The 25905-nt window shown below is 39.2% G+C and overlaps 1 protein-coding gene across 1 annotated transcript in view; it reads left to right on the plus strand.

Moving 5' to 3' along the window:
• Window positions 1-1121: 1121 nt before the first annotated feature.
• The window catches only part of LOXHD1 (lipoxygenase homology PLAT domains 1), a 149729-nt gene continuing 124945 nt past the window's right edge, over window positions 1122-25905 (plus strand). The window contains exons 1-6 of the mRNA XM_088152998.1: window positions 1122-1229; window positions 1368-1542; window positions 6520-6634; window positions 10632-10712; window positions 13146-13330; window positions 23224-23322. Of these exons, the coding sequence (XP_088009124.1) occupies window positions 1122-1229; window positions 1368-1542; window positions 6520-6634; window positions 10632-10712; window positions 13146-13330; window positions 23224-23322 (763 nt within the window). The remainder of the gene's footprint in view (window positions 1230-1367; window positions 1543-6519; window positions 6635-10631; window positions 10713-13145; window positions 13331-23223; window positions 23323-25905) is intronic.

Genomic DNA, 25905 nt, shown 5'->3' on the forward strand with positions numbered 1-25905 from the left:
GCAAGGAGGTTTTAGAGAACAATTCTATTGTCTTTTCCACCCTAGGCTGACTAAGAATATTATCTGGGGCATATGGAAGGATAGCTTGGAGAGCCAACATTTTGCTTTATGAATTAAATAAAAATACTCTTGTAGTTGAGGGAGCAAACATAATCATCCCTAAAATCATGTTTCCTGTAATCTCAAGTGGTACTGTCAGAACATAGCTTCATCATATAATCTGGTGCTGGTTTTGGATTATTCTCCAGGCTTCCAAGAAAGGAAGATTGAGATGAATAAATAATATTAAAATATCCCAAGAAAGCCCACGACCTTTAGGATGTGAATTATCTCTCTCTAATCCCTATTTGAATATATAAGGGTAGACACGCTTGAGGCATAACGATGCCTAGAATTTTCTTTTCCTTAGGATATACCCTGCTGTAAAGCTAACAGTGAAGCAGGTCGTGGCTTAGAAAGTGCTTTCTTTTCGCCTGGCTTCTGCGTCTGGCTGTTCGACTTAAGAAACAGCAGGTATGTTTCTTCCTGAAGTTGCAGACGATACCCTGACAAAAATAGCAAAAGGTTTTCCTACTGCTGTGCAAAGGACACAGTGGACTAACTGATATGTTCTCATCTGACTTGCATTCAAAAGCAGGTCTGATGAGATTAAGTAGGCTCATTGCCTGATTTAATCTATATAACCATATGCACACACATGCACACTCACACACATGGAGGAAGGAAGCACTCAACAGCTAAGTCCAATGAATAAGTAATGGAACTGAAAAAGAACACAAGTCAAAGAGGAAACAGAAGATGTGAATGAAAAAGGCATTCAGTTCAAACAACTGGAAGACAAAGTTAAAGGAAGAAGACGGACACTTTAAGAAGCAAACGACTGATGGGATTGGGTGGATCAAATTGGAGAAAGGAAATCTATCACATAAAGCAGAGGCAGACAGAAGAGTTAGATGTCATTAGCAAAGTTTAAGAAATAGTAGAAGAATGGGAGGTATTTAGAGGGGAGAATCAAATAAAGAAGCAAAATCCATCAAACTTAAAAGAAAAAATCCATCTTGGAGAAGCAAGTCAGGGCATGGAAGAGAACAAGAAGATTAGATGAATAGTGGATAACAAGAATGAGTTGGTCTTCAGAGGAGGAGGACGATGAGGATGAGTTGGAGGAAGATGAGGATGAGGACTGTGAAAGAAAGAAGAAGAATTTGAGAAAAAGGGACTCACCAGAGGTGAGAAGTGAGGACTCATCAGAAGACAGTGGTGAGGAGAGGAAGAAGAAAAAGAAGAAAAAAAGAAAGAAAGAATGGAGTGACAACAACAATGATGATGATGATGATGATGATGATGATGATGATGATGGCCACAAGAGAAAGAAGAAAAAGAAGAAGAAAAAGAAGAAAGGTAAGAAGTCCAAGAGTAAAGATAAGAAGAAGAAGAAGAAGAAGAATGAAGAGGATTTTGCAGAGATGTACAAACAGGAACTTCTTGATTATCATTCAGAATCTTCTCATGAAACTGAAGATGAATACAACAAGAAAAAAGGTGAGCTGGAGGCATTTACTTAAATGTTTTTTGAGCTGATGTTCCTAATGGTTTAATGAATATTTCATTTAGATAGCAGAAGGCAGAATTGTTGTGGCTGGCTGTTAGGGGAAAACTTCTGTTTAAACCCCCTTTGGCCCTGAAGTTAACTGTCTGGCTGAAGGCCATTCCTTGTCTCTCTATCAGATCAACTTCACAAGGTTGTTCTGGAGATGGAATTAAAATGGTGGTTGGATATGAATCAATATGCTTCTCTGAGATCTTTGGAGGAAAGATGGGATTAAATGTGAGTAATTCTTGAAAAAACTGTGCTTTTGAGAGTCACGTAAGATGAAAAAGGCAAATTCTCTTCTTTGACAAACGTACAGTCTAAATGTTGGCAGAATGACAGCAGAGTGAAGGAGATACAAAAATAATGTGCCACCCATGACAGGAAATGCAGTTCTATTGATTTAGGGTTCATTTCAGTTGGCAACAGATACTAAGGGAAATGAATGAAAATAGGGATGGAGTAGAAGGAGAAAGAAGAAGCACAGATGTTGAGGCAGAGAAACCAGCTGCTGGACTGTTGGGCAGGCAAGTTTGTGAGACCCATGAATGGTGGAGTTAAGAAAGATGGCCTTTTGAAGACTCTGAGAAGCTTGGGGGAAGAATTCTGCCATAGGAATATTATATGAGGTTTGCTTTTGTGGTTCTACTATTGTTGATTTTATTCTTGTATACATTTATTTATTTATTTATTTTTCAAATTTGTCTCCACCCATCTCACTGCAGAGAGACTCTGGGTGGTTTATAGTAAAAAGAATAAATATTAATTAAAATACATTAATACAGCAAGATTCCTATATAAAAAATAAATAGCTTCCAAGGAACTGATGTTAACTAGAAGTTATTCGACTTGGGGAACATCTTCAAGGCACCAGCCACCCTGAGGGTTGGTTATATCCCTTCCTCCCCCAAGCAAGCTGGCACCGCGAGGTCTTCACCCCCTTCCAGAAGGACGGTAGAGTGGGGGCCCGCCTCACCTCTGTGGGAAGAGTGTTCCATAGGGTGGGGGCAATGGCAGAGAAGGCTCTCCTCCTGGGCCCCGCCAGTCGACATTCTTTCAGGGTCCATAACATACCTTCTCTGCCTGACCGGGTGGGACAAGTCAATGTAATGGGGATGAGATGGTCCCTCAGATAGCATGTTTGTGATGAATGGATATTTTATCTTTGAACACCCCAAAGCATCACAACAATCAATCAATCAATCAAATAAATAAATAAATAAATAAATTCACTTAAGCCCCAATCTCCACTATTCTCTCTCTGCACCCAATATGCTATTTTTCTTCTCCATGATTCTGGTTGCTAGAAGGGAACAAATGGACTAACCTATGATACTGAAATAACTTATGGAAATGTGTTTTGAAGGATTAATTTTACAAACCTAAATGAAAAGGATTGATCTTTCCAAATACCAAACCCTCTTTGGATGGCCTCCCTGTCCCATTTCATCCTCCCCAAATGGTTCTTAGTCAGGTTACAATAGGAAAAGGGGGCTGAAAAAATAGGCATGCGAGCTGCTATTCTTTATTACTTAGCACCATCTCTGTGCCCAGGATCTTGCTGAATACAGTTGAAGAAGACTTTGCTCAGATAGTTTATGTGCGTTGTCTAAAATCTGAAGATGACCCATGAGCCTTTGGTGGCAGGACGTTGTCTCTAAAATATTCATTCCAACCCAGTTGAAGCTGCGTAGTGCTTGGAAGAGGAACTATCAGGAAACTCCAGGGCTGTAAGCAAGGCTGGGAAGTTGAAAAAAAAAATTGTGGAAGAAGGCAGAGGGAAAACACATATGCACTATTGCCAAGATAATGGCACGGTCATGTCTAGGCAGTCACCAGGAGTCAAGCTCGATTAAATAACATCTTTACTTTTACCTTATAATATAAAAACTAGCAAGTAGTAATATTTGTAAACTGGGGCCAACTCCATTAAAGTTAATGACATGTTGTTCTTAAGTGCTATAAGAATTATTATCACCTTCTGATGTTAGGCACTTTAATTCAGTGTAATGACTATATTTGCATAACACAGCACACTGAATTATGAACTTGCTAGCAACATTTTAGCCCAGCATGTTGCTGAATTAGTCCATATGGTTAGTTTATAGTTTAATCTCTTCTATAAACCCAGGGATTTTGGTTAATTGAATAATTTATGGTTCAATTAACCATGAATAAATATATGAACATATACTATTACTTCCATGGAAGGGGATGGTTTGGCAGAGGGGTTGCACAGATACATGAAAGGGGTTGATATACATAACAACCTACAAGATATCATGCATTATTAAGTAACCAACTGAATGTTTGGGATAAATACAGGAAAAGAGTAAGTCCAGACTTTTTCCCACTTGCTTTGTTAGTAAATATTTATTTTTTTAATTATAATTTTATTAAACATTATAGTTATACAGATAAAAACTAATACAAACTAAAAAAATAAAATAGAAAATAGAAAATAGAAATGTCACAAGTGTAAAAAAATTTAATAACTTATTGCCTTCTCTTCAAATACAACAAACAATCTCTTCATTCCATATCTCATCTTTTATCTCTAAACAGATCCTTAAAACCTCGTCATTCAGTCCTGATGTCAGCAAAAGTCCATTAAGGGTTACCAGCAATAGCAACATATCTATTTTAACTTTGATCAAATAAACCTACTTTATATTCTTTCCTTTTACTTTTAACAATCTTGATCTTTAATCCCTTCAAATAATGTCCTAGAGCTTGTTTTTTTTCCATTTTTTCTTTGTCCTCACAAAATCCTTCAGAACTTTAACAGGTCTCTTCTGTAAATCCAATATAAGAAAGATATCTGAGTCGCTCTTTTGGTTTGCCACTTGTATATCCCTTTTAATTATTAAGACATTGGCCAGTTCCATTTGTACGTCCAGTGTTAACATTTTTTTTCATACCATTTTTGTAGCCTGTCATTTTTAAATCCACTTTCAAATCAGTCTCAGTCTTGGCCGGTAAAACTTATTCTTCTTCCATAACATCTTTTAAAAGCAGTCTATCTATAATGGTAGATACTTTTAAGTTTAACTTCTGGATCCATTGCTCACAAATATCCTTGAATACGTCCAGTGTTAAAGTATTTTTATTTATTTATTCATTCATTCATTCATTCATTCATTCATTCATTCATTCATTTATTTATTTATTTATATTTCAAATTTGGTCACTGCCCACCTCACTAGGAAGTGACTCTGTGGTTTACAGTAAAAACAGAAAAAAATATTAATTAAAATGCAATAAAAATACAATAAAATACAATAATAACCATATTCATACATAAATAATATTTTGCTCCATTCTATGTTAGTAAGTCAAATTTAAGTGTTCTCCTTTAATTGTAACCTTTAGTTCCTTCTGGTTCCCTCTAGTGTCCAACTTTCAAATTCTCATCATAGATGTCAGGTTTAGCCCAAAGAATTCCAAGAGACAATGCAAATTCATTTCTACTATGTTTATTAGCTACAACCTCTAGACAGAAAATCTCCCCAGACTGAAACCTAGCTCCCAAGCCAGCCAGCCACAACACTGTGAATTCCTCAGGGAGGTGCCAGCCTCATCCTCTTGAACTTCCCACGCTCCTCCGGTGAACTAATAACATGCTTATCTCCCCGAGCCTGGTCTTCATAATTCCATTCCATCACAGATTAAAGGAAACTCACCTGGTGCATGCTATAAGATTTGTCGATCAAAATGTTCTTAATAGTTGAAAAGCAGTTAAGAAGCAATTTCCAAAAGTGATGAAGAAATGAGGCATGGCAGAACTTTGTGTCCATGCAGGCTACATTGCAGCTGTGAGCTGGGTGGGAATCCCTTGACTCCCAGCCACTCAACTCACAAGCCAACTGCAGAAACCTCAGTTCCTGCAGTTTTACTCATGAGGAGCAGCTGTCCGGAGTGCAAGTGGGTGATTTCCGGCTGTCCAGAATCTCTGGATAAAGGAGAGATCATGAGTAAATATTTATTCCTACTAAGATGAAGGCTGCAAGAAATTTGTACAATGGAGAGATAATAATTTGTTTAGTTTATAAATCTTTATTGATAACAGGACAAAGATAGAATATCTTGAGTCTCTTGCTATACAGCGCTCCTGCATATTTAATTGGTTTCTGTATCTTCAAATAAACAGCGCAGGTATAGAGAATTACAAAAACAAGAGGGTATATTGAGAAGCTTGACCAAATTTGAAAATCTTATAATACATATTACTGGCCATTTGTTAGGCATGATTATTAGTGAAGTATGACTCAGAATCCAAACAAGTTGAAGATTGTATAACCAAATGGATGCAGAATATAGCGACCCTCACCATTTTATCCTTCCAGAAGGTTGGGATGACCTGGCTCTTTCCCCAAACATAGGGCTAGGATGGGCTTACATCAAGCTGAGTCAAGGGGCTGATAGGTAGGTAGCCTGGTACCTGGTTTGTTTTGTTTTTATCTTGCTGTTTTTATTGGTTGTTGTGAGCCACCTAGGATCACCATGTGAAATAAGCAGCCAGTTCTTTAAATACATACATACATACATACATACATACATACATACATACTGACTTGCAACATTCTTTTAGAAAACGGAAGATTTCTATCATACCTCCAGTCAGTCTTCTGTTCTGAAGATTAAACAGTTCCAGCTTCTCCAGCTTCAGAAATCTTAATTTTTAGTCCACACACTTCCTTGTTGCCTTTCTTTGCACCTATTCCAAACTGTCTGAATGGCCGGAACTCAGGTGAGTCAATCTCAGACATGTTAAGGTAGAAAAAGAGCTTTCAGACAGACCCTGCATTTAGAATTCTAGTTTTTCACCATGACTTTAGGATCAGCTATGACTACGTATGTCTAAGGTTCCTCAATTCTAACCTCTCTACTTTCTGTTTTGATGATCTTTCTACCCCTTTTTTCTACAGTCTATGAAGTGGTGACAGTGACTGGAGATATCAGAGGAGCAGGGACTGATGCCAATGTCTTTGTTACACTCTTCGGTGAATTTGGCATCACACCAAAAGTCCATCTGACCAGCAAGTGAGTACTGTCAAAAATATACAAGTTCTGTAGTGTATTATTTGAATACAAAGAATCCCAGTTCACCAGGGGATAGCACCCATTTGAAATGCATGCAGAACCTGTGAGAAAATCAAGTTACACCTGCATGAGAATCCAAGGATGACCAAACTTTATGCACCACTCCCATCACTTGGACATGCCTTGCCAATTCAGAAACTGTTAGGCCTCCTTCAGCTTTTGCCCAAGGATATCACAATAATTTAAATACTTAAAGGGCCTTATCATTGACAGTGCCCAATTGCCTATCTGAGGCAATTGGGATTTATTTATTTATTTATTTATTTATTTATTTATTTATTTATGCATGCCTTTGAGTCAGTGTTGACTCCTGGTGACTGCCTGGAACAGTCTCTGCAGTTTTCTTGGCAAGATTTCAGAAGTGGTTTGATCTTGCCATCTTCTGGGGCTGAGAGAGAGTGACTGGCCCAAGGTCACCCAGCTGGCTTTGTGCTCAAGACTGTAGCACTCACAGTCTCCTGGTTTCCAGCCTGGTGCCTTAACCACTACATCAAATTGGCTCTCAAGTTGGGATAGATCTAGTTATTACTTGGATGGGAGACCACTGCTGGGAATTTTTAAAAAACCCTGGTAGAAGCAAATGGCAAATTACTTCCACACTGTTGCTAAGAAAACTCTATGGATGTCTGTACATAGTCAGCAGGAGTCAACCTCAACTTGAGGGATTCTTTACTTTTCGTAGGTAACTGAATCACTCTGAAATGCTTTGAAACACAGTTTGTGGATTTGGAGCTGTTTCTGATGACTTTACTTTGAGGAATGCTAGTCTTGTGGGAAAGAGAAAGGACATGTTGGCTCAGAGTTCAAGGAAGTTTTGGTGTTGTTTTTAAAAGGGTTCCCAAACTTTTCAGGCTGAAAGACTGAAATTTTCAGTCGAACAGTTGAAAATCACACTTAGCATTTTGAGAACTTCTTGTGAATATTCTTCAAGAATGGTTGAATGGCTTTATGCTGGGCATGGCCAGTCAGAAAATGCTGATATACCAGAAGACAAGCTGCTCCCTGTCTCCCCTCCCTCCCAGGCCATTTTCTCCTCAAGATGGTCCAGATGTCCATCTTCTTTTCCTGGATGTATGAGGACACTTCCAAAGGAAGCACCAAGTGCAATCCATTAACGTTTCCATTTTCTAAAATGCCTCTACAGACTCCAGATGTTACAGGGACATTTTGTACTGCGGTGTGTTAGTGTCCCATTTAAATTTGGTTTGGGCAGGTAGGCATGCTTTCAAACAAAGCATGAGCCTTCAGCCACCCGTGATTTTTATTTTGTAGGAAAATGTGGAGTCACAGGTCCAGAGGCCATTTTGGAAATAAAGATGAGGCAAAAGGCTAACATGCTACAACATGCTAGACTCTTAAGATTGTTTAATTAAACCAATGGGTTTTTCTTAAATATATCTTTTTAGAAATGTAAATGTTAGTAGGGTGGAGAGTTCCAAGGTAGTTATCACAAGTACACATGGGGATCCCAGCTTTACTGGATTCTGACAAGTGAGTTGTGTGAATGAGTAAATGTTTACATTATCACAGGTACTGGCAATCTCTTTTCCTCCAGAAATGTTGCGTACAGCTGTTCCCACTGAGCCTCACCATTGATTGTGCCAGCTAGAGTGATAAGAGTGAATTCCAAAATATCTAGAGAACCCCAAAGTGCTTTCTTAATGGGGAAATAACTATCACAGCAACAACATAAACAAAAATTGATGAAGCCTTTTTCACACTATGCTTGCATGTTTTCCCAAGGATGCAACTATACCTTGGAAAATGCTGGTCTTTATGCTGTAACTCCTCATTTTCTTCATTTCTACAGCTCCGACAAGAGGTACCAGCAGCTTGTACAGCTCTTAAATTTTGCTCTCAAGGAGCTTCTTTTCTGGGTGAAGCAACTCAAACATGAAAATCTTGTAAAGACCACAATTCAGGAATGGTAAAGGAAATCCATGACATTTCATGCTTCTTTGCCATATTTGATGCATGAAACTTGGGGAAGCCTATTCTATCTCAGCTGCAAAAACCCATATGACAACTAGATGGCAGCAAAGAAATGCAGAAACTTTGTTTGCTGTTATCTGATCGTCATCTGGATTCTTGCAATCCTGATATGTTAGCCCTAAACTAACTGGTTGAGAAATACTTTTTAAAAAGTCTCAAAAGCTTTCATTCTCCTAAATTGTATTTGGGATTGAACTATTTCAAATGTAAAGAGCTCAGAACTTATAAGCAAGCTTCTCTCCAGGAGATATGGTTGGTTGAAGACTATGGAACTTCTTGTTGTACAGGAAGACAGGTAGAAGACTGCAGTAAGTTACACATGAAGTGTCAAGAATTCCAACTCTGAAGTCTTCTCATTTCTGAGAAACAAGGGATAGGTATGTGAACGGCATTCAGAGGATCTAATGCTTTCGTTGAAATAACAATAACAGTGTCATGCCATTAGGAGAGAAGCTCTGCCTTTTTTCTTTCTTTTTTATTACCATGCCTATGTCAAAGGGGCAGAGCTTACAATAGGATGGCACAATGCTGTTTTCATCATTTGCACCCCCTTACCCCTCTGTCAGACACTGGATCCATTCTCTGTGGAAAGTATTCTGTTACTTCAGGGAGTGTATTAGTGGGTGTCTGTATGTGTCTGCATGGGAGTGAGTGAAAGTTCAGTACCATGCAAGGTTATTCCATAAAAACAAAAGAACAGTTGGGAACAGAGGACATGCTGAGGATGCCCTTATGTATCTTTTTTTTTTTTTAAAGTGGAGAATTAAGGAAAGGACAGATTTGCATAAAAATGGAAAATTCTGATTTATTCATTGTGTAATTTATATCCTGCCCAATTCCACATACTCTGGGAGGCTCATGTAAAAATATAAAATATTTTATATAAACTAATTATGCAACATGTGAATAAATATTTCCTATTTTTCCCCCAAACCCATTTCAATCTCTATCATATTTATATTGCATTTTTAATTAATTTTATCTTCTCTGTAAACTGCCCAGAGTTGCTTTTTAACAAGATGGGCGGTGATGAATTTAATATATAAATAAACATAAACATAAACAGCTGATGACTCAAGAATGGGCCATTAAACTTTGCTAGGGACATTCCATTACAGCTGGAAACTGTTAAATTTCTGAAGTTTCTCCCTAGCTGGCTTAAACCTGGAATGGCCTACCTCAATACCCTCTAAAACTGGCTTGAGTTGCTTTCTAAACAGTTCATCATTTGTCTTTTATTTACTTACTTGCTTCCTAATTCCAGTTCCTTCATGCATTGTCTCCCTAAATCAGTCATGTATTTATGATCTAGATCAGATATTTATGATATAGATAAAGACGTCAGGTCAAAAGGGTGGAAAAATAATATCGTCTGCTGGTGCTTGGCCATAATAACTGATTGATTCATCTCTTGGTAAATGCTGTAAGCTACAAGGGTAGGAAGGACATGCCAGCTTCCCAGTTTGTCACACTGTTCGTGCAATATGGCAAAAGGATGGAATCCCATAGATCTCCCGGCACGCTGTTTTTAGAGCGTTCACAGATGAAACGCCTTGTAAAATGCATGACATTTTTATATCTTTCTCCATGCTGGGGAGAAGATAAAATGCTATGCATTTCTTCAAAGATGGCACGTTTCTGATCATCATGGAGCTTTCTATCTCTTCTGCTTTCACAGCGGTGCACTGGCTGACCCTATTGCATGACCATTTCACAGCCATACTTTGGGTTCATCTACTTGGGAGAGTTGTCATGACAAGGCATGCAAAAGTCTCACAAATCACCCTAATGTGTTGTGACCATAATCAGCTGGCGTGAAAAAGATATGTGGTTTTGCATGGCTGAGATATCATAACCAACGTTTGTCTAGAGGTTTCCACAGTTAATGTACTATTCCATTTTGATGATTTAATGATATTTTATTATGATGACCCATCTATTTCAGGAGCAGCTCTGCCTTTGAAAGAAGTAAAACAGATGTGTTTCGAGTGAAAACCAATAATGTTGGAGCCATCCGGAAAATAAGGTATTATCATGAGATTAATGCCATCCTAAAGACACAGGCAATCAACACCATTGAGTTTAAAAAACTTAATATGTTTGTAAAGCAACACAAATGAAACAAACATTGGTAAGCATGCTCCAGGATTCTGTTGTGTTTTTTTAATCAGCATAAAGGAAAGGATGTTAGGGTAACCAAGATTTATTTGCCGTTGTCCCCTTAGCACTCTGAATTGTCCTTTGAGGTCTCTGAGGGCTTCAGACTCTGAATGTCAGCGTCAGGTTTCTCCATCAACCAGGTCCCTGCCTTTCCCTTTGTTTTGTCATCCTATCCTCTCATCAGCCTGAGGTTCCTGCTGTTCTCCAAGGGTCTCCTCAACTGAACACTCTTTGTGGCAGCAGTTGGCAATGTCTTCAGGTCCATAAAGCTCTTAAATCATCACACACAACAGCCCAAGCATTCTCCCAAGCATCCTGTTTTTCTGAAAGCTTTGTTACATTCATTTTATTTAAATAATTCCTAATTTCTAAAGCATTACACTCTCTTGCTTTGAATACGTTTTCACAATATCCCTTACCATTTTCCCTCATTCTTTTAGAATTTTACATGGATTTTTTTACTTCTTTGCAAGAACTTTAGAATTCTTATCATTAAATTCATAGAACGTTTGGTTCAAATACTGTAAATCAGATGTTGTTTTGTCCATATCTAAGCTGTGCAGTTTTGCTCAGAATTCAGTTTGCTATAGATGACTTTCACACACAGGATCCCCCAAACCCTAAGCTGAGAGGAGAACATCTTTTAAGGAAAGGGAAATCTTACTCATTCACAAAGGAGAGCTGGCTTCGTAGGGGTTTGGTACAAGCCCTGAGGACATAAATGTGGAAATGCTTGAACTAGGTAATTTGTGTCAGTTGCAAGGATGTCACAAGGCATTGGGTGCCACTTGCCCTCTGTTTGAAACCCTGTGCCCGGCTCTGTAGGAGGTCCCGCAGGGATAGATAGAGGTCTGGAAGCAGGGCCGGTCCTGCTGTTTGGCAGGATGTATCTATTTAAGCCACTTCAGTACTGCTTCCCATTAAATGGATTTTGAAACTTTTTCCAATTAAAAGTTACAATTATGATTAAAAGCAGTAAGTTAACACCATTAATTAAAAATACATTAAGACGCGATATAAAAATACAATCCAAAATACCAAATAAAATTAAGAAGAAAAACATTAGAACAATAGGAAGTAAAAGCAGCAATAAAAAGGTTAAGAATCAGGAGGTGATTGCTTCAAGGTGCAGATGCTTAGAAGTTATGGATGCATTTCCTCCTGCATCCTACAGTTCTTCCCACTTGTTTTATTGGAGATCAGAATAGGATATGTCACTCAATTCAACCATCGCCCATGAAATTTCTGTCTCAGCTTTGACTCATTGCCAGTGTTGAAGTAAGATTCAACTATCTTTTCAACCTGGAGGGGAGCAGTGTTCATGGGGAGCAAGGTGGGGAGGAAGGAAAAGATGAAAGCTCCATCTCTTTTGTATATGCATCATGATGTTGCACACACAAATGAAAGGGATGAGCCTTTGTTCATTTTGACACGAGTGGTGGATCCTGTGGACTCCTATGCTTGAGTATCATCTTGTCCTGAGGAAATATATTTTGTTTCTTCATTTCCCCTCTATTGCTGTTAGGCAGAAGTAGGAGATATTGTCTTTTTGAGGGCCACTGGAGAAGATAAGCGTGTTCAGATCAGGCAGGAGATAAGGTTTGTGAATTTCATTTAGGACAGCTTTACTTTTCTCATCGTTCTCATAAATAGGCCCTCCCTGTTCAGGTATAGAATATCTCCGAACATCACTTGCCAGGAGTAAACAGTGAGAAATTTGTTAATTTGGCACCTGTTGATGGCTCCTGAAGATTATCCAGATTTTGGAGCTGAGACAGAAGGAACTTGGCATGACCCTGTAGGGCCTTAGTCTTCTCATGGTTTTCATGTAATCAAAACTAAGTCAGAAGTTTGGGAACGGGAACTCCCACCCCTGACTGCAAATTGTTAATGTAAATTCCAGATGTCTAACAGAAGTCCCCCTCTGTTTGACAATACATATATGTTTAAGCAGCTTGTCACTTCATAAAATTAAAAATGTGAAATGAGCTAACTTCCTTTGTAGGGATATGTTTGCATAAGTCTTCGTTGTGTTAAATTCAAGAGATAAATTTTTACTTCAGCATCTTGACTTTGTATTAGTGAAGTCTGTGCAGCTGTTGCCAAACTGCTACGATAAAAGCAGAACTTCCCCCAATCCAATATCCTCCAGGTATGTTGGGGTTACAGTTGCCAGGGTTCCCAGCCAGTGGGCAAAGGGGTTTCTGCCATTCCAATGCTTCTGATGGCAGCAGGTTGCAGAACGCTGACTTAATGAATGCCAACCTGACCCCTCTTTCCCTCCTTATTTTTATTGCAGAATTGAGCACGACAACACAGGAATGAATGCCAGCTGGTACCTCGACCGCGTGATTGTGACAGACATGAACAGGCCCCACCTCCGTTTTTATTTCTCATGCAACAATTGGCTGAGTAAAGATGAAGGGGATGGCCTTTATGTGAGAGATCTGATTGGCAGCCTTAACCCAATGGATGTTCCCAAAGGTACAGCATTGCATACAACACTGAATGCACAACTGAATACATGGATCAGAATGGTATCCCCAGCATTGGGCTTAGGGGAAAAATAAGTAATAGAACTTTGCCCAACCTGAACAAGTCTTCAGGACATGTTATAGCTGAAATAGCTGGAATTTTCAATTCACACGGTCTTACTGAAGAGTGAGTTAATGAATGGAATCCTGAGGGAAATAATGTTATCCAGAATAGGGATCTGAGTGTCCGATACACTTTCCCATCTAATCCGATTTTGCATTTAATTTTTGCAGGCAATAAATCTAATTGTTCCTTCTCCAGTTACAGAAGCCAAAACTTAGTTATCCTTTTGCTTATGTAAACTATCTGGTAAATTGTAAACTGTCCCAGGAAAACCAGCATAGAAAGAGTCAAAACAAAGGAATAAATTTGAAATGTGCAGTCCTTGACCTGAAATGTGCAATAGAATTCTCCAACAGTTAAAAATGCATGGAAGGAGAAAAAAGTACAAAAATTCAAATCTTCCCCAAAATAATATCCAAATTGTTGCCTTATATTAAAGGAGATTTTTTTGGAAAAACTATGCATTATGCAAAATCATTAAAAAAAACCCCACATATTTTGAGAATGTTCAGGGATATACCTATGAATTTTGGTACAAACTTGTTTATCTCAAAATAGCGGCAAAATAAAGTGAAATGTGCCGGTGTAGTCAGAAGGACCCCCTCGGTATAAAATAGAGATAAAGGTGCCCAGAATAGCCAGTTGTGCCCTGCTAAAGTAAAGTATTATTGATTCGGTACTTGAAATGGGGACCTTTTTTTCATATTGCAAGACAGATCTATCCAATGAATTTGCATCTGTTGTTCTGTTCTAACTGTCATTGCTTTCCCAAAGAATCCTTAAGTTTTGGTGGTTAGAGGTGCTTAGCCCATCCAGCTTTTATACTCCTGGCGATTTTTGTGGAAAAGATATGTCTTATAGCCCATTTTATGCATATTATTACTTGATTGATGTTAACCCAGTGCTCTTTGCACCCCAAATAACATTAGCACCTTGTGCATAGGGAACAATATCAAACCGTAACATGAGTGAGGATGTGATCCTCATTGTCAGGTTTTTGAAAACTGATTCTGCCCCATGCAGGTCAGCAGTAGTTCATCTCTGTTGGCTGAAAGTTCACCTTCAGGGCAATGAATGGTATAGATGCTAAAGGCTTCAAATGGATGAATGTAAAGCTTTAAAGCCCAGAGGTGTCTGTATTAGGCAAGCTGATTTCCTGGGAACAGTTCCTGCCAAAACTGGAACAGCTTTCAGTGTTGGCTGGCCTGACATTACACCGTCTTTCCACAAATTGTGTGGTTTCTTACAAGGAAAATGCTGCATGTGATGGTGAGGAGCCAAAAAACTCTTCTGCTCCACTGTTGATTTTGCAGCCTGCCATATGCTAGCAATTATTCTCACAATTACACTGCCACAGATTCTTATTTACCTAAGTGCTGTTGAGCGGGGTTGATATTAACTTTCATCGTTGGTATTAATTGCAAAGAAGGGATATTGTTCCAGTCTGTGGTATTTTCTTTCCTGTAATAAATTCTTAAGTCGAAGTGTCTTAACTTTGTACAGCAGCAAATGATAAAGAGCTGTTCTCCCAAACCAGGTCAGGTAACAGACAATTTGGCCATTGGGCATAGTAGACATTTGAGCAGTGATTAAGTTAAATAAAGGCTGTGTGCTGTGTGAAGAGATGTTTCCTTTGATCTGTTTTGAATCTCCAACTGTTCAACTTTATGGGAAGCCCTTCGATTCCATTCTTAAGAGAGGAAAGCAAAGCTTTTCCTTATCTGGTTTTCTACGCCATGTTAAATTTCATAAGCCTTCCCACCAAGGTGCACTTTCTGGAGCTCTAGAATTGCACATACTTCTCCAATTCCTTGGGTACAACCATACAACCAGGAATGTTATCTTGGCAATTCAGACCAGTCCCTGTGAAATGGGTATTTAATTTTTTTTTAAGTGCTAAGTGGATGACAACAGTAAACACACCAGAGGGGGCAATCAGACAAGGCTTTTTTTTGCAGGGCAGTGGGTGCCAAAGGATTTTCCCTGGAAAACACAGCTTTTTGACTACTGCATACAGAGGACACAATTTCTTCAGACAGACAGGGGCAAAATTGTATAGGGATTTATATGTAATAACAAATACCTTGAATTTGACTAGGTAATTTGGGAGCCAATGCAGTTTAGCTTTAGTGGATATTACTTGTTCCTGCCAAGACAGACCCTTAAATTGTACCATGAAAATGAATGAATGAATGAATGAATGAATGAATGAATGAATGAATGAATGAATGGGTGAAGCTGAGCCTTCACCTAGGGATGGGGAGGGGGCCCACTTAAAACAGTCTTCTGCTGAATAATCAACACAGCTTTAGTTGATTAAACTGGTTAAATTAAAGCTACAATTTTTTTCATCAGATTTTCCTAAGCAGGTTGGTGGCGGTCACTCACAAGTTCAGTGCCAGGATTGGCAAGCCAGCTGGCTGCTTGGCCACTGACACCAAAAGATGGTTAAATATGAAGACAAGGAGGTGCAAAATGATTCAGATAATTGTTTGTGTTAATCATCAGACAAAGGCACTTATGCAAAACCAGTTCTTGTCTGCGTGGGACCTAGAGCTGCATTAAACTCCTGTTACCAGAATTAGTGCAGCCTCTTACTTTGGGCCGCATTAAGCTCAGCCACTGTTATTAATAATACGTAAGATTCTTCGCCAGTGAAAGAAAGAGAGACAGAACAGCAGAAATATTTATTTAATATTTAAGTATCTATTTATTTGCTTATTTAACGGCAACAAAATGGGCAATTGTATATTCTCTACTGAATATTTTCTCTTTCTTTTCTTACTGAATTCTTGCATATAGTTTCACAGAGCATGCTCAGACTGTTGTGAGCTGTTCCTTTTCTTTCTTTGGAAGTGGGGATCTGCCCTCTGAGGTTCATTGTTCTAAGAATAGCATGTCTGTAATTCTATCAACTGCTGAGTTCCCTGACTGTGCTAATATTTCCTTTTTCTGGCTTCTAGTAGACCCATTTAGGTTCCGTTCCTCTTGGCATCTTTAGTTCAGTTTTGAAGGGAATAAATTTATATACCATCTGATATAAATGATATAAACACAAAAATGAAAGAAGGCCAACAAAACTGAAAAATTCAGATACAATGCAACAATAGTAAAAGAAAAAAGGAGGCAATCTAAAAGAACCCCACTGAAAACAGGTGATAACAGGACAATTTATACTTTGAATTTAATGTGTCGGGGGAGAAACCCTGATTTTGCTAGGCCATCCTGTCCCGAATGTATAATATTTGTCTGATTCTTGCTCTCAAGTAGTAATTGCATTGACAATCAGTTAGCAAAGTCCTGCTTCCCACACTTCCAAATACATTTTCAGAAACTTAAATCAAATTGCAATATGAGTTATTGTGAAGGAGAAGAACTGAAGATTTTTTTTCTTTTCTTCCTGTGCCTTTGTCACATTTAAAAAATTCAGTGGATTAAGTCTACCTGTTTGTGAGGGTGGTGTTTACAATCAAATTCCTCTGATTGCTGGTATACAATTTGTAAGTAGATTGGACCAAAAGGCAAATAATCAAGATCTGGATTGGAAAATAATAATAGAAATAGTAGTAGTAGTAGTAATCAGTATTTATTACATGCCTTTAGCAAGGTTCAGAACAGATCAATAGAAAAGCACATAAAAAATTAACAACCAATCAGTGGTAATAATAATATATTTAATGTATACTCTTTTTAATATAAAATATATCCAAAATAGCATGCCAATCATTAAATAAATGCAAAAATCAAGCAATCAGTATCCCTCAGCAGTCTAAAGTAACAATTTTTAAAATGACTTCAGTGGATTTCATTTTTTGCAAAGCCCACTGAAATAGTCAAGAGGCAAAGTATGTCATGGCTTTTAAAGAAATGTCTTTGTTGCTAAGGTTGTTGTTAAAGGATAAGAAGCAGAGAGGAGAAAAGATTTGGGAACACGTTAACAAGAAAAACCGATGTGACTAAGGTCAAAAAGAGCATAGGTCATTGTCCAATCTGGGGAGGAATCTGCAAATTGTAGTCCAAACATCTCTGGAGATTACCAGATTGGATAAAAACGGCCTAACTTGCTTTCTATTCAGTTCTACAAAATATCACTGTTGATTAAAAAAAAAAAACTTTAATGTGCTACCTTTCTGATTGCAAGGACATTCTGTACCTCAGTTGCTCTGCTATCAAGTTACTGTGTTTTCCTTTGGGGAGGTCACCTGGCTTGCAGATGAAAGAGAAAGATGGATTGCTTCAAAGAATGAGTTGCACCTGTTGATGCATCTCATTGCAAGTCAGAAGAAGATCCCTAAATGTTTGACATCCACTTAGGCAAAGGGCAGTATTTAGGGAGGGAAGGTATACATTTGGTGATCTCAAGTTGCCACTGTTGAGGGGTTTGCTGAAGATGTAAAGGTCCTGTGAACTCTGATTTAGTTGAGATCACATTGGTTGACTTAAACCATCTGACCCTTTTGAGACAGTTAGTCACGTGTGAAATGTTGAGAGCAGGTTGTGGCCACTTATAATAAATGGCTACCCGTGAGAATGGGGCTGATCTAGGCCCAAAATGAGTGACTTGACAGAGATGGCCAGTCACAAAATCTTCACTTACCTGAAGACAAATGGGAGAAGCTCCCTTTGTTACCCTTCCCAATTTCCAAGGTACTCCTTATCACCCCATTTTACCTTTGTTTCTTTTGGGGGGTGCACTTCCAAGCAAATCTTTAGTCTGTAGCTACTTGCTATTTTCATTTCCTAAGAATAACTTTGGGGCCTCTTTGGAACCCAAGGGCACTTCTTGGAAATAATTATGACACTAGAGGCTCAAGTTTTGCTTTGCACCATGGGCACTTCCATACATCTAGACATACCTACCCATCATGCAGGGTAAGCAACATTATGTGGAGTGCAGAAAAGGAACAACAAATAGCAAGCCAGAGAAATTAAAAGCATGAGATAAGAAATAGAAAAGGAAACATAGCTAAAAGTAGTTTATAGCAGCATCATTCATACCTTTCCATATCTTTTGATCTTTACAACAAACCATCTTTGTTTCCTGTATGTCTTATGGCTACTCTTTCTCTCTGTCTTTCTATCCATCTGCCTATCTAAATCTTGAAGTGGAAATGACTAAGGAACTTAAGCATTGAAGGAGCTGGTGAGTATCCAAGATCAAGTGCACGCAAGACAAACCGCAGCTGTGCTTTGTACTTAATTATGATCAAAAATTTGGCAAGTCTGAGAATCCCAAAGCCTTGAAGTTGATGGTACAACTAGCTTGGAGCAGGAAAGAAGCCAAGAGATGGAGGAAAAACTCAGAGTGATGGGGTGGAGAGGCAGAAGAGTGCCACAACCAGCCTGACTACTGGTGCCAGTTGGGCTGAAAATAGCATTTTCTGATTCCTAGCTAATTTACACCTCTCAGGACCCTTTGAGAGAGCCACTATAAACATCCCACATCATTAAGCTGAAGAAAGGGAAATCAGTATGATTAGTCAATCCAAAATCCATAACTGGGCTGTGATAGCTTTATTAGGACAAATATGTGTCATTTGGGTTGGCTCTAATAAAAGCATCACACAGCTACACATTTTAAGCATCCCTTACAACAGTGTTGTCCAAACTTGGCCACTTTAAGATGAGTGGACTTCAACTCTCAGAATTCCCCATGCTGGCTGGGGAATTCTGGGAGTTGAAGTCCACTCATCTTAAAGTGGCCAAGTTTGGACAACACTGCCTTACAAAGACCAGCTGCTGGGGAGGGACAATGGGAGAGGACTAATACTGTGCTTTTGAACTTCCTTATTGTAACTAGTTGGCCACCGTGTGACACAAAATGTTAGATCCATGGTTTATTCCAATCTTACATTAGAAACACATCTGCTTTAAGTTTTCCTTTGCCAACAGGAATGAGAGCAACTGTGTTCTGAATGTTATTAGGAACACTATTCCTATTCTTCATTTCATTTCTACTTCTCTCTATATTTTTAAAATCTGTGCTGTGCTAAAGAAAGAAAATCCCAGATATGTAGACAGGCAGCTGTACAAGATCCACTGAATAGTCTAAATTTCTTCTCCTCTTTCTTGCTGGTTGCCAAGGTACTGAGTGCATGTTTAAAACTAGGCATCTGTCTGACTAATTAGTATTTCCTTTCTGCCAGGTTAAAATCAATGGTACAGTGAAAAGTGTTTCTTGAGTGATTGGGGGCCAGAGGTCTGCATAACTCCCAAACACCAGAATGAAAAGGATGGTTCTCCCACTGCTTTGTATTTTACAGACATATGCCTTTACAACCTCTCTGCTGGCCTTCTGCAGTCAGAACTTCAGAGCCAAGGGATGTATTCAAAGCCTTTGCTCATCTTGGCTTGGAAATCAGCAGACAGCCTCCTTCCTCTTCTCCTTTCCAGACAGTTCTCACTACTCTTTCTGGCAGCTATAATTTAGTGTACTTCCTTAATCTATCCCACTATGGTTGATTGCCATCATTCCCTAACTCTAGCAAGGTTCTCTTAAGACAGGTGCAACATCAGGGATGTATTCAGTTACTTCCATTAGTGTCACGACAGCTGGACTGCAGAAATCCAGAAGACTGATAGATGAGAGGAAAGAGTTATGAAAAAGAGTAACTCTTTGCTAGGGGGTCATGCAGATTTTTTTTCAGCCCAAATCTGATAGCCTTTCTTACATGAGAGCTTTATTAAAAGGCAGAAGCTTTTGTGAGCTGGAGCTCACTTCATCAGATGAAGCTCACAAAAGTTTATGCCTTTTAATAAAATTTGTTAGTAGAAAAAGGTGCTACCCAATTCCTCCTGATTTTTTGCTAGCATAGACTAACATGGCTCTCATCCTACAATGTCTGCATAGGAGACATATCTCACCCTTCTAATGGGGACACACTGATCAGAATGGTGGACCACAATAATTCAAGCCAGTATGAAATTAAATTCCTTTAAAAGAAAAAAAATAAAAGACAGAGAATTATAAAAAAGGAAGATAATTTAATAAAACCGGAGACAAATAGAGTGGATAATATTTTCAACTGCATGTTTTGATGCTTGTGGAACATCTAAATAGAAACATCATTTTAACAATACATGTAGAACTATGCAGAAGAGATGAGAAAGCAAATAGAAAGAAGAGCTCAATTTGTGATGTTCCTCTCGAAATAGCAGCTCTGGTTTCCTCTTTGTTCCTTGATGTAGCACAAACTCTTTTTCCTTCATGCTTCCATGGCTTAGCATCTCTTCATCTCTCTGCTCTGGCATCTTGGTATATCTTTGCCCATGAACTTAACTCTTCACTACCCTTTATCGTGCGTAGGTCTCCTGTTCCTTTTATCGTCTGGTCATCAGAGTAATGTTTATGGGCACCAAGATGCCAGAAATGTTTGGCCCAGCACCAGCCAGGTTCCTTGTCCCATCTCATTTTATTTCATTTTCAAAGATGTTTTTAATTAACTAAAATAAATGGGAAACTAATGTACTGCAGAATGCCAGCCACAAGGCTCATCCTTGTTTCTGGCACTCTTGACCCCTACCTGTGCTTCACTGACAAAATAAAAATGGTGGGTGACTGCACTCTAGTGCTTTGTTTTGGAAGCCAATCCACTTGAAAGAAAAATGGGAAAGTTAATGTAGGTGCTAAGAGTGTCTTGGGGAGGCTAGCAAGCGTGGCATTGGGCAACCTCATTAGCTTGCCTACTGACAAATGGATGTTTTGTGAGTGTCCATGAGAAGGCATATGGCCTGTTCTTAACATTCAAGGGTGCCCCTTGGTCCCAAAGGTTGAGGACCTCTGCATTTTCTTCTTGCTTCCCTGTATGCTTAGAACTCACTCCATTATGTCTTTTAAATACCTCTTTGACAGGGTGTTCACAGAGGTGGGGGGTTCATATTGGCAAGATGGCAATTGAGTGTTGTGATGTAAGCCCTGTACATATGCTGGCATTGTGTGTATGATCACAAGTGTTGCATTTTGCAATGTCTATTTTCACCCCCACCTGGGAATTCTACTCCCTCCTCAATTCCTTTTCAGTGTACTACCGCATATTCAAATTTCCATTTTGCCTTCCTTTCTATCCCCGCCTCACCTTCAAATTTTGGATTGCATCAGCTCCTATTTTTTCAATATAAAGAAAGCTGTGGATTTTTTGGTTCTCAAGATCTGCGCCAGATGTTCATGTTTTGGAATGAAAGCTAACGTAAGAGGCCATTCAGTTTTTATCTGACCAGCAGAGGGAGCAGAACAACTACTTTCAGTATTATGTTAAAGGGTTTGTTATAATCAGTGCAATGTTTTAAATTAACTTCCAAGACTCTCTCATCCTGGCCATATTTTCCTGGCCAGGGTCCTCCTGGCCACATTTTCAGCTGATTTTGTAATGAGAATGTCCATGCAAAAATAGCTGGAATGCTCAGCGCTGTCCCTATTGGCCTTTTCTCTTCCATCTCAATAAGTTAGGTCAGTGTTTCTCAACCTTGGCAACTTTAAGACATGTGGACTTCAACTCCCAGAATTCCCCAGCCAGCACATGCTGGCTGGGGAATTCTGGGAGTTGAAATCCACATGTCTTAAAGTTGCCAAGGTTGAGAAACACTGAGTTAGGCCTTAAAGGTAGTTTAAATGTCAGATGTAACCCAAACCAACTAAATTCAAAGATTTCCCAGGGCTATGGTGGATGAGGGTGATGAAACTCATAGTCCAATACCAAGGAAGGCTGGTCTGGAGAACGGAAGAGTTCATTTCCCCTAACCCAAGCACAAACGTGCCCCGGTAGATACTTTTAGTGAGGCAGCTAAAATCAGAGGTGTCCACAGGATTGGAGGCTTTCATCAAAATGATAAAAACAGCGTCATGCTGTTGCAACACAAGCTCTGTCTCTTTTGTACATTGTTTAGTGTTACAATGTACATCCAACAAGGGTAGAGCTTGCATCTCGACGATGCAATGCTGCTATAGTCATTGGTTCCCTGTTGACTTCCCTCAGATGTCTTTGGTTTAAAACCATGGCTATTCCAGTTTTGAAGTATTCCAGTTTTCCATCTTCTTCCAACAAAAGTTTTACTATGTACACAGTCTAAAATGCTTTATCAACAACGTGCTTGAGGACACAGTCAGGGGGTTAGGATCTGGTGACTACCTATTCATTGCTTTAGACTACTGCAGGCATCTCCATTCCTATTCTGTTGCTGGACATCAGCCTCTGTGGCCATTTTGACTTGGGCTATTGGACAACATTGAATATTCATTCATTCATTCATTCATTCATTCATTCATTCATTCATTCATTCATTCCAAAGATTTATATGGCCACCCAACTCAACCTACAGTATGTGTATCTGGGCAGCGTACAACAAAAACAAACATGCCACAAGAGATCAACTCTATATCATTAAAATTTGCATGGTTATACTTTTTACTGTTTTTATTTCCCGTGTTCCTTACTTAGCTTGTCTCACATTAAAACTGTAAGGACAGCACCCATCTCCAGCCTCATAGCTGGGTCATAATAGGGGTTTGCAATGAGGCAGCACAGTTTAGGACAGCGTACTGTAGTTTCTCGCTGGTTCACCCACTGGAAGGTAGAACATCGGTGCAGCCACCTAGCTGTGCCCTAAGAATGTTGTAGCTCCCAAAAAAGGTGTTTATTTTTGCATGAGATGGTGGATCCACAGCTTACAAGTAAGTCCAAATGGAAACACACGTTTGTGGTACTTCTAGCTTGCTTGATTATTCCTCTGACATCTATCTGCCTCTGTTTTAATGAATGGTACGATGTGATTTTTCTCTGCAGTAAACAAATATGTGGTCCGAGTGTTTACAGGCGATGTGAATGGCAGTGGAACAGATGCTGATGTTTTCATTAACATTTTTGGACAGAATGGAGATACAGGTAACATTTCCTAATGTACGCTTCTCTTTAGAGTCTCTAGCAAATCACAATTCCCAGAATTAAACCCCTTGTCATTCTGACAAAGTTGTGTTGCTTCTTGACCTCTGTTCAAGATGCAACTTACTCTCCTGGACCAGGATGTTGATGTTAAAAAAAAACGAAAAAAACAAAACTCTAACAGCAGTTTAACTGTGGAACCAGTTATGCAGAGAAGTGATGGGTTCCTATTCAATGGATGTGCTTGAACAGAGATTAGAAAAGCTTCTGTTGGGGATGCTTTAATTTAGATTCCTGCATGAAACAGACATCTATGATAACTATGATTGGAGTGGAGATGCCCTAAACTGGAGGAAAAAAGAGCAAGATAAGGAAAGATTTGCCACAATTTCCAATTCTATCCTCTGTTGTGCTGCAGCATCTCTGCAGGAACGAAACCCACATCCGAAGCAAGATTCTCAGCAAGTAGGTTGAGGAAATGGAACCAAACCTGAAATGCGGGGCTGCCCTTTTCAAACAGTGTCCTTTTCCAAGTAGATTTCAGCCATTACATTAAGCAACTATCAAGGCAAATCAGTCTCTGAACTGATTAAATGATTTCACTTGATTACTCATGTATATCTTAAAGATTAATTGATTAATAAAGCAATTGAATTTATGTGATGCATGTATAATACTGTACCTCAAGGCAGGAAACTTTTGAAATTGTAAAAGTATAAAGGAACATGTGACTTAATCACTAAAAGCTTTTACTCATTAGAAAAGACATCTTTAATATTTGTATTTTAACACACTTTTATAAGAACATATTTAAATCAAAATAGGCACTCTCCCCAAATTCAGAAAAATACAGGACAATTTGCCGCTATATCAGTTTTTTATATGGATTTTTTAAAAAAAGTTAAGGTTAAAACTTCAACCTTCGAGTCCTTTGAATTGAGTTCAGCTCCTGGTGGCACCATGGACATGCCCATACTAGGTTCTTGGCATGAAAGAAGAATTGTCTTTCCATTACCTTGTTCCTCTTCTAGCCTATACAGGTGGGATTTATTGGTGGCCTCCCATCCAGTATTACCCAGGCTCATAGTTAACTATGGACACCTATTCATATATTAATATGTATCATCGGTTAGATTTATATCCTGCCTTTCCTTCAGGAGCTGATGACAGTGTTCATAATAATCTCTCTTCCAATCTTCCACCACCATAACAACCCCATGAGATAGGTTGGGCTGAGAGAGCAAGACTGTCCCAAAGTCACCTAGGGAACTACCATGACTGAAGGTTGATTTGCTGAGGCCTCCTTGGTTTTACTCCAACATCCACCACACCACTTTGTCTGTCTGTCTGTCTGTCTGTCTGTCTGTCTGTCTGTCTGTCTATCTATCTATCTATCTATCTGTCTGTCTGTCTGTCTGTCTGTCTGTCTGTCTATCTGTCTATCATATACCAAATATGCTATTCTGTTATTCAGATTGTGTTTTCTGGCCACAGAATTTAAACATAACCCAGAGGCTTAACCAATTTAGAGGCCTCCATCTCCCAAAATCGCAGAAGCAGATTCTGCATATTGCTGTTTACTTTTGGAAGATTCAGAGCACGGGAGAGGCGTCTTCCCTTGGTGGGCATGGCCAGTCAGAAGGCATCCATGTATCTGACTATATAGGCTTCAGCTATTTATTTACTCCTTGCATATATATCCCATCTTTCCTCTGAAAGCTCAAGGCGGCAGAGCTAGGGGGTCTCCCCTGCTTTCTTCTCCATGACAACTTTGCAAAGGTAGGTTGGGCTGAGAGAGAGTGACCGGCCCAAAGCCGCCTTGACTGAAGGGGCACCTGAACTTCAGTCCAAGTCCAGCATTTTAAGCACAACACTAGTCACAAAAACACCAGTGTAACAGAAAGCAGATAGATTAGATTGTTCTTGCTGTCCACCTGGCCTGCAGGTGCGCTCTAACACTTAGGGACATCCAACAGCAAGGGGGATGGGAGTCAAATAAGTCAAAATGACAGTTCCCAACTGCCAACTTGGGTTTCTTTCTTTCTTTCTTTTTTTACCATCCCTGTGGATGCCACTGCTAACCCTCCCTTACATTCGTTCTTTTGCCAGGCAGCAGGGCAGATCTGGAACTCTGAGTGCCTGTTGCTATGGACATGCCTTGACATGGCAGTCATAGTGGGCGTGTCCAGCCACAAAAAAAACCATTTAGCTGAAGGTAACCTGATGGGAATGCTTCAGCACCATCTTCTGTAGTATCCCAGGAGTACCTTATGTCCCTCAGCTTACTTTGGCCTTTTCCTGGGCAGGCAGGAACATCTCAAATGAAACACCAAGCTGTAGCCCCATGACATTTTCATTTTCCAAAAAGGTTTTTGGAATCTACGTGTGATGAAAACCTCCCTGGAAATAGTTGTGCTTCACTTGGCTTTGCAGCTGGCCAGTTTCCCATTGATGATGATGATGTTTAGAATCTAAAAATAAATTAAATCCAACATGGGTACTTATTGTTCCTTCTCAGACCCAAAGTCCCTGATGCAGGATGATTTAAAGCACAGGCTGCATACAAACACATACCCATCACTGTCC

The sequence above is a fragment of the Python bivittatus genome, unplaced genomic scaffold (genome assembly GCF_059951505.1).
Source record: "Python bivittatus isolate LINGU-HERP-01145 unplaced genomic scaffold, Pbiv_v1 ctg000570_np1212, whole genome shotgun sequence".
NCBI classification, from domain to species: Eukaryota; Metazoa; Chordata; class Lepidosauria; order Squamata; family Pythonidae; genus Python; species Python bivittatus.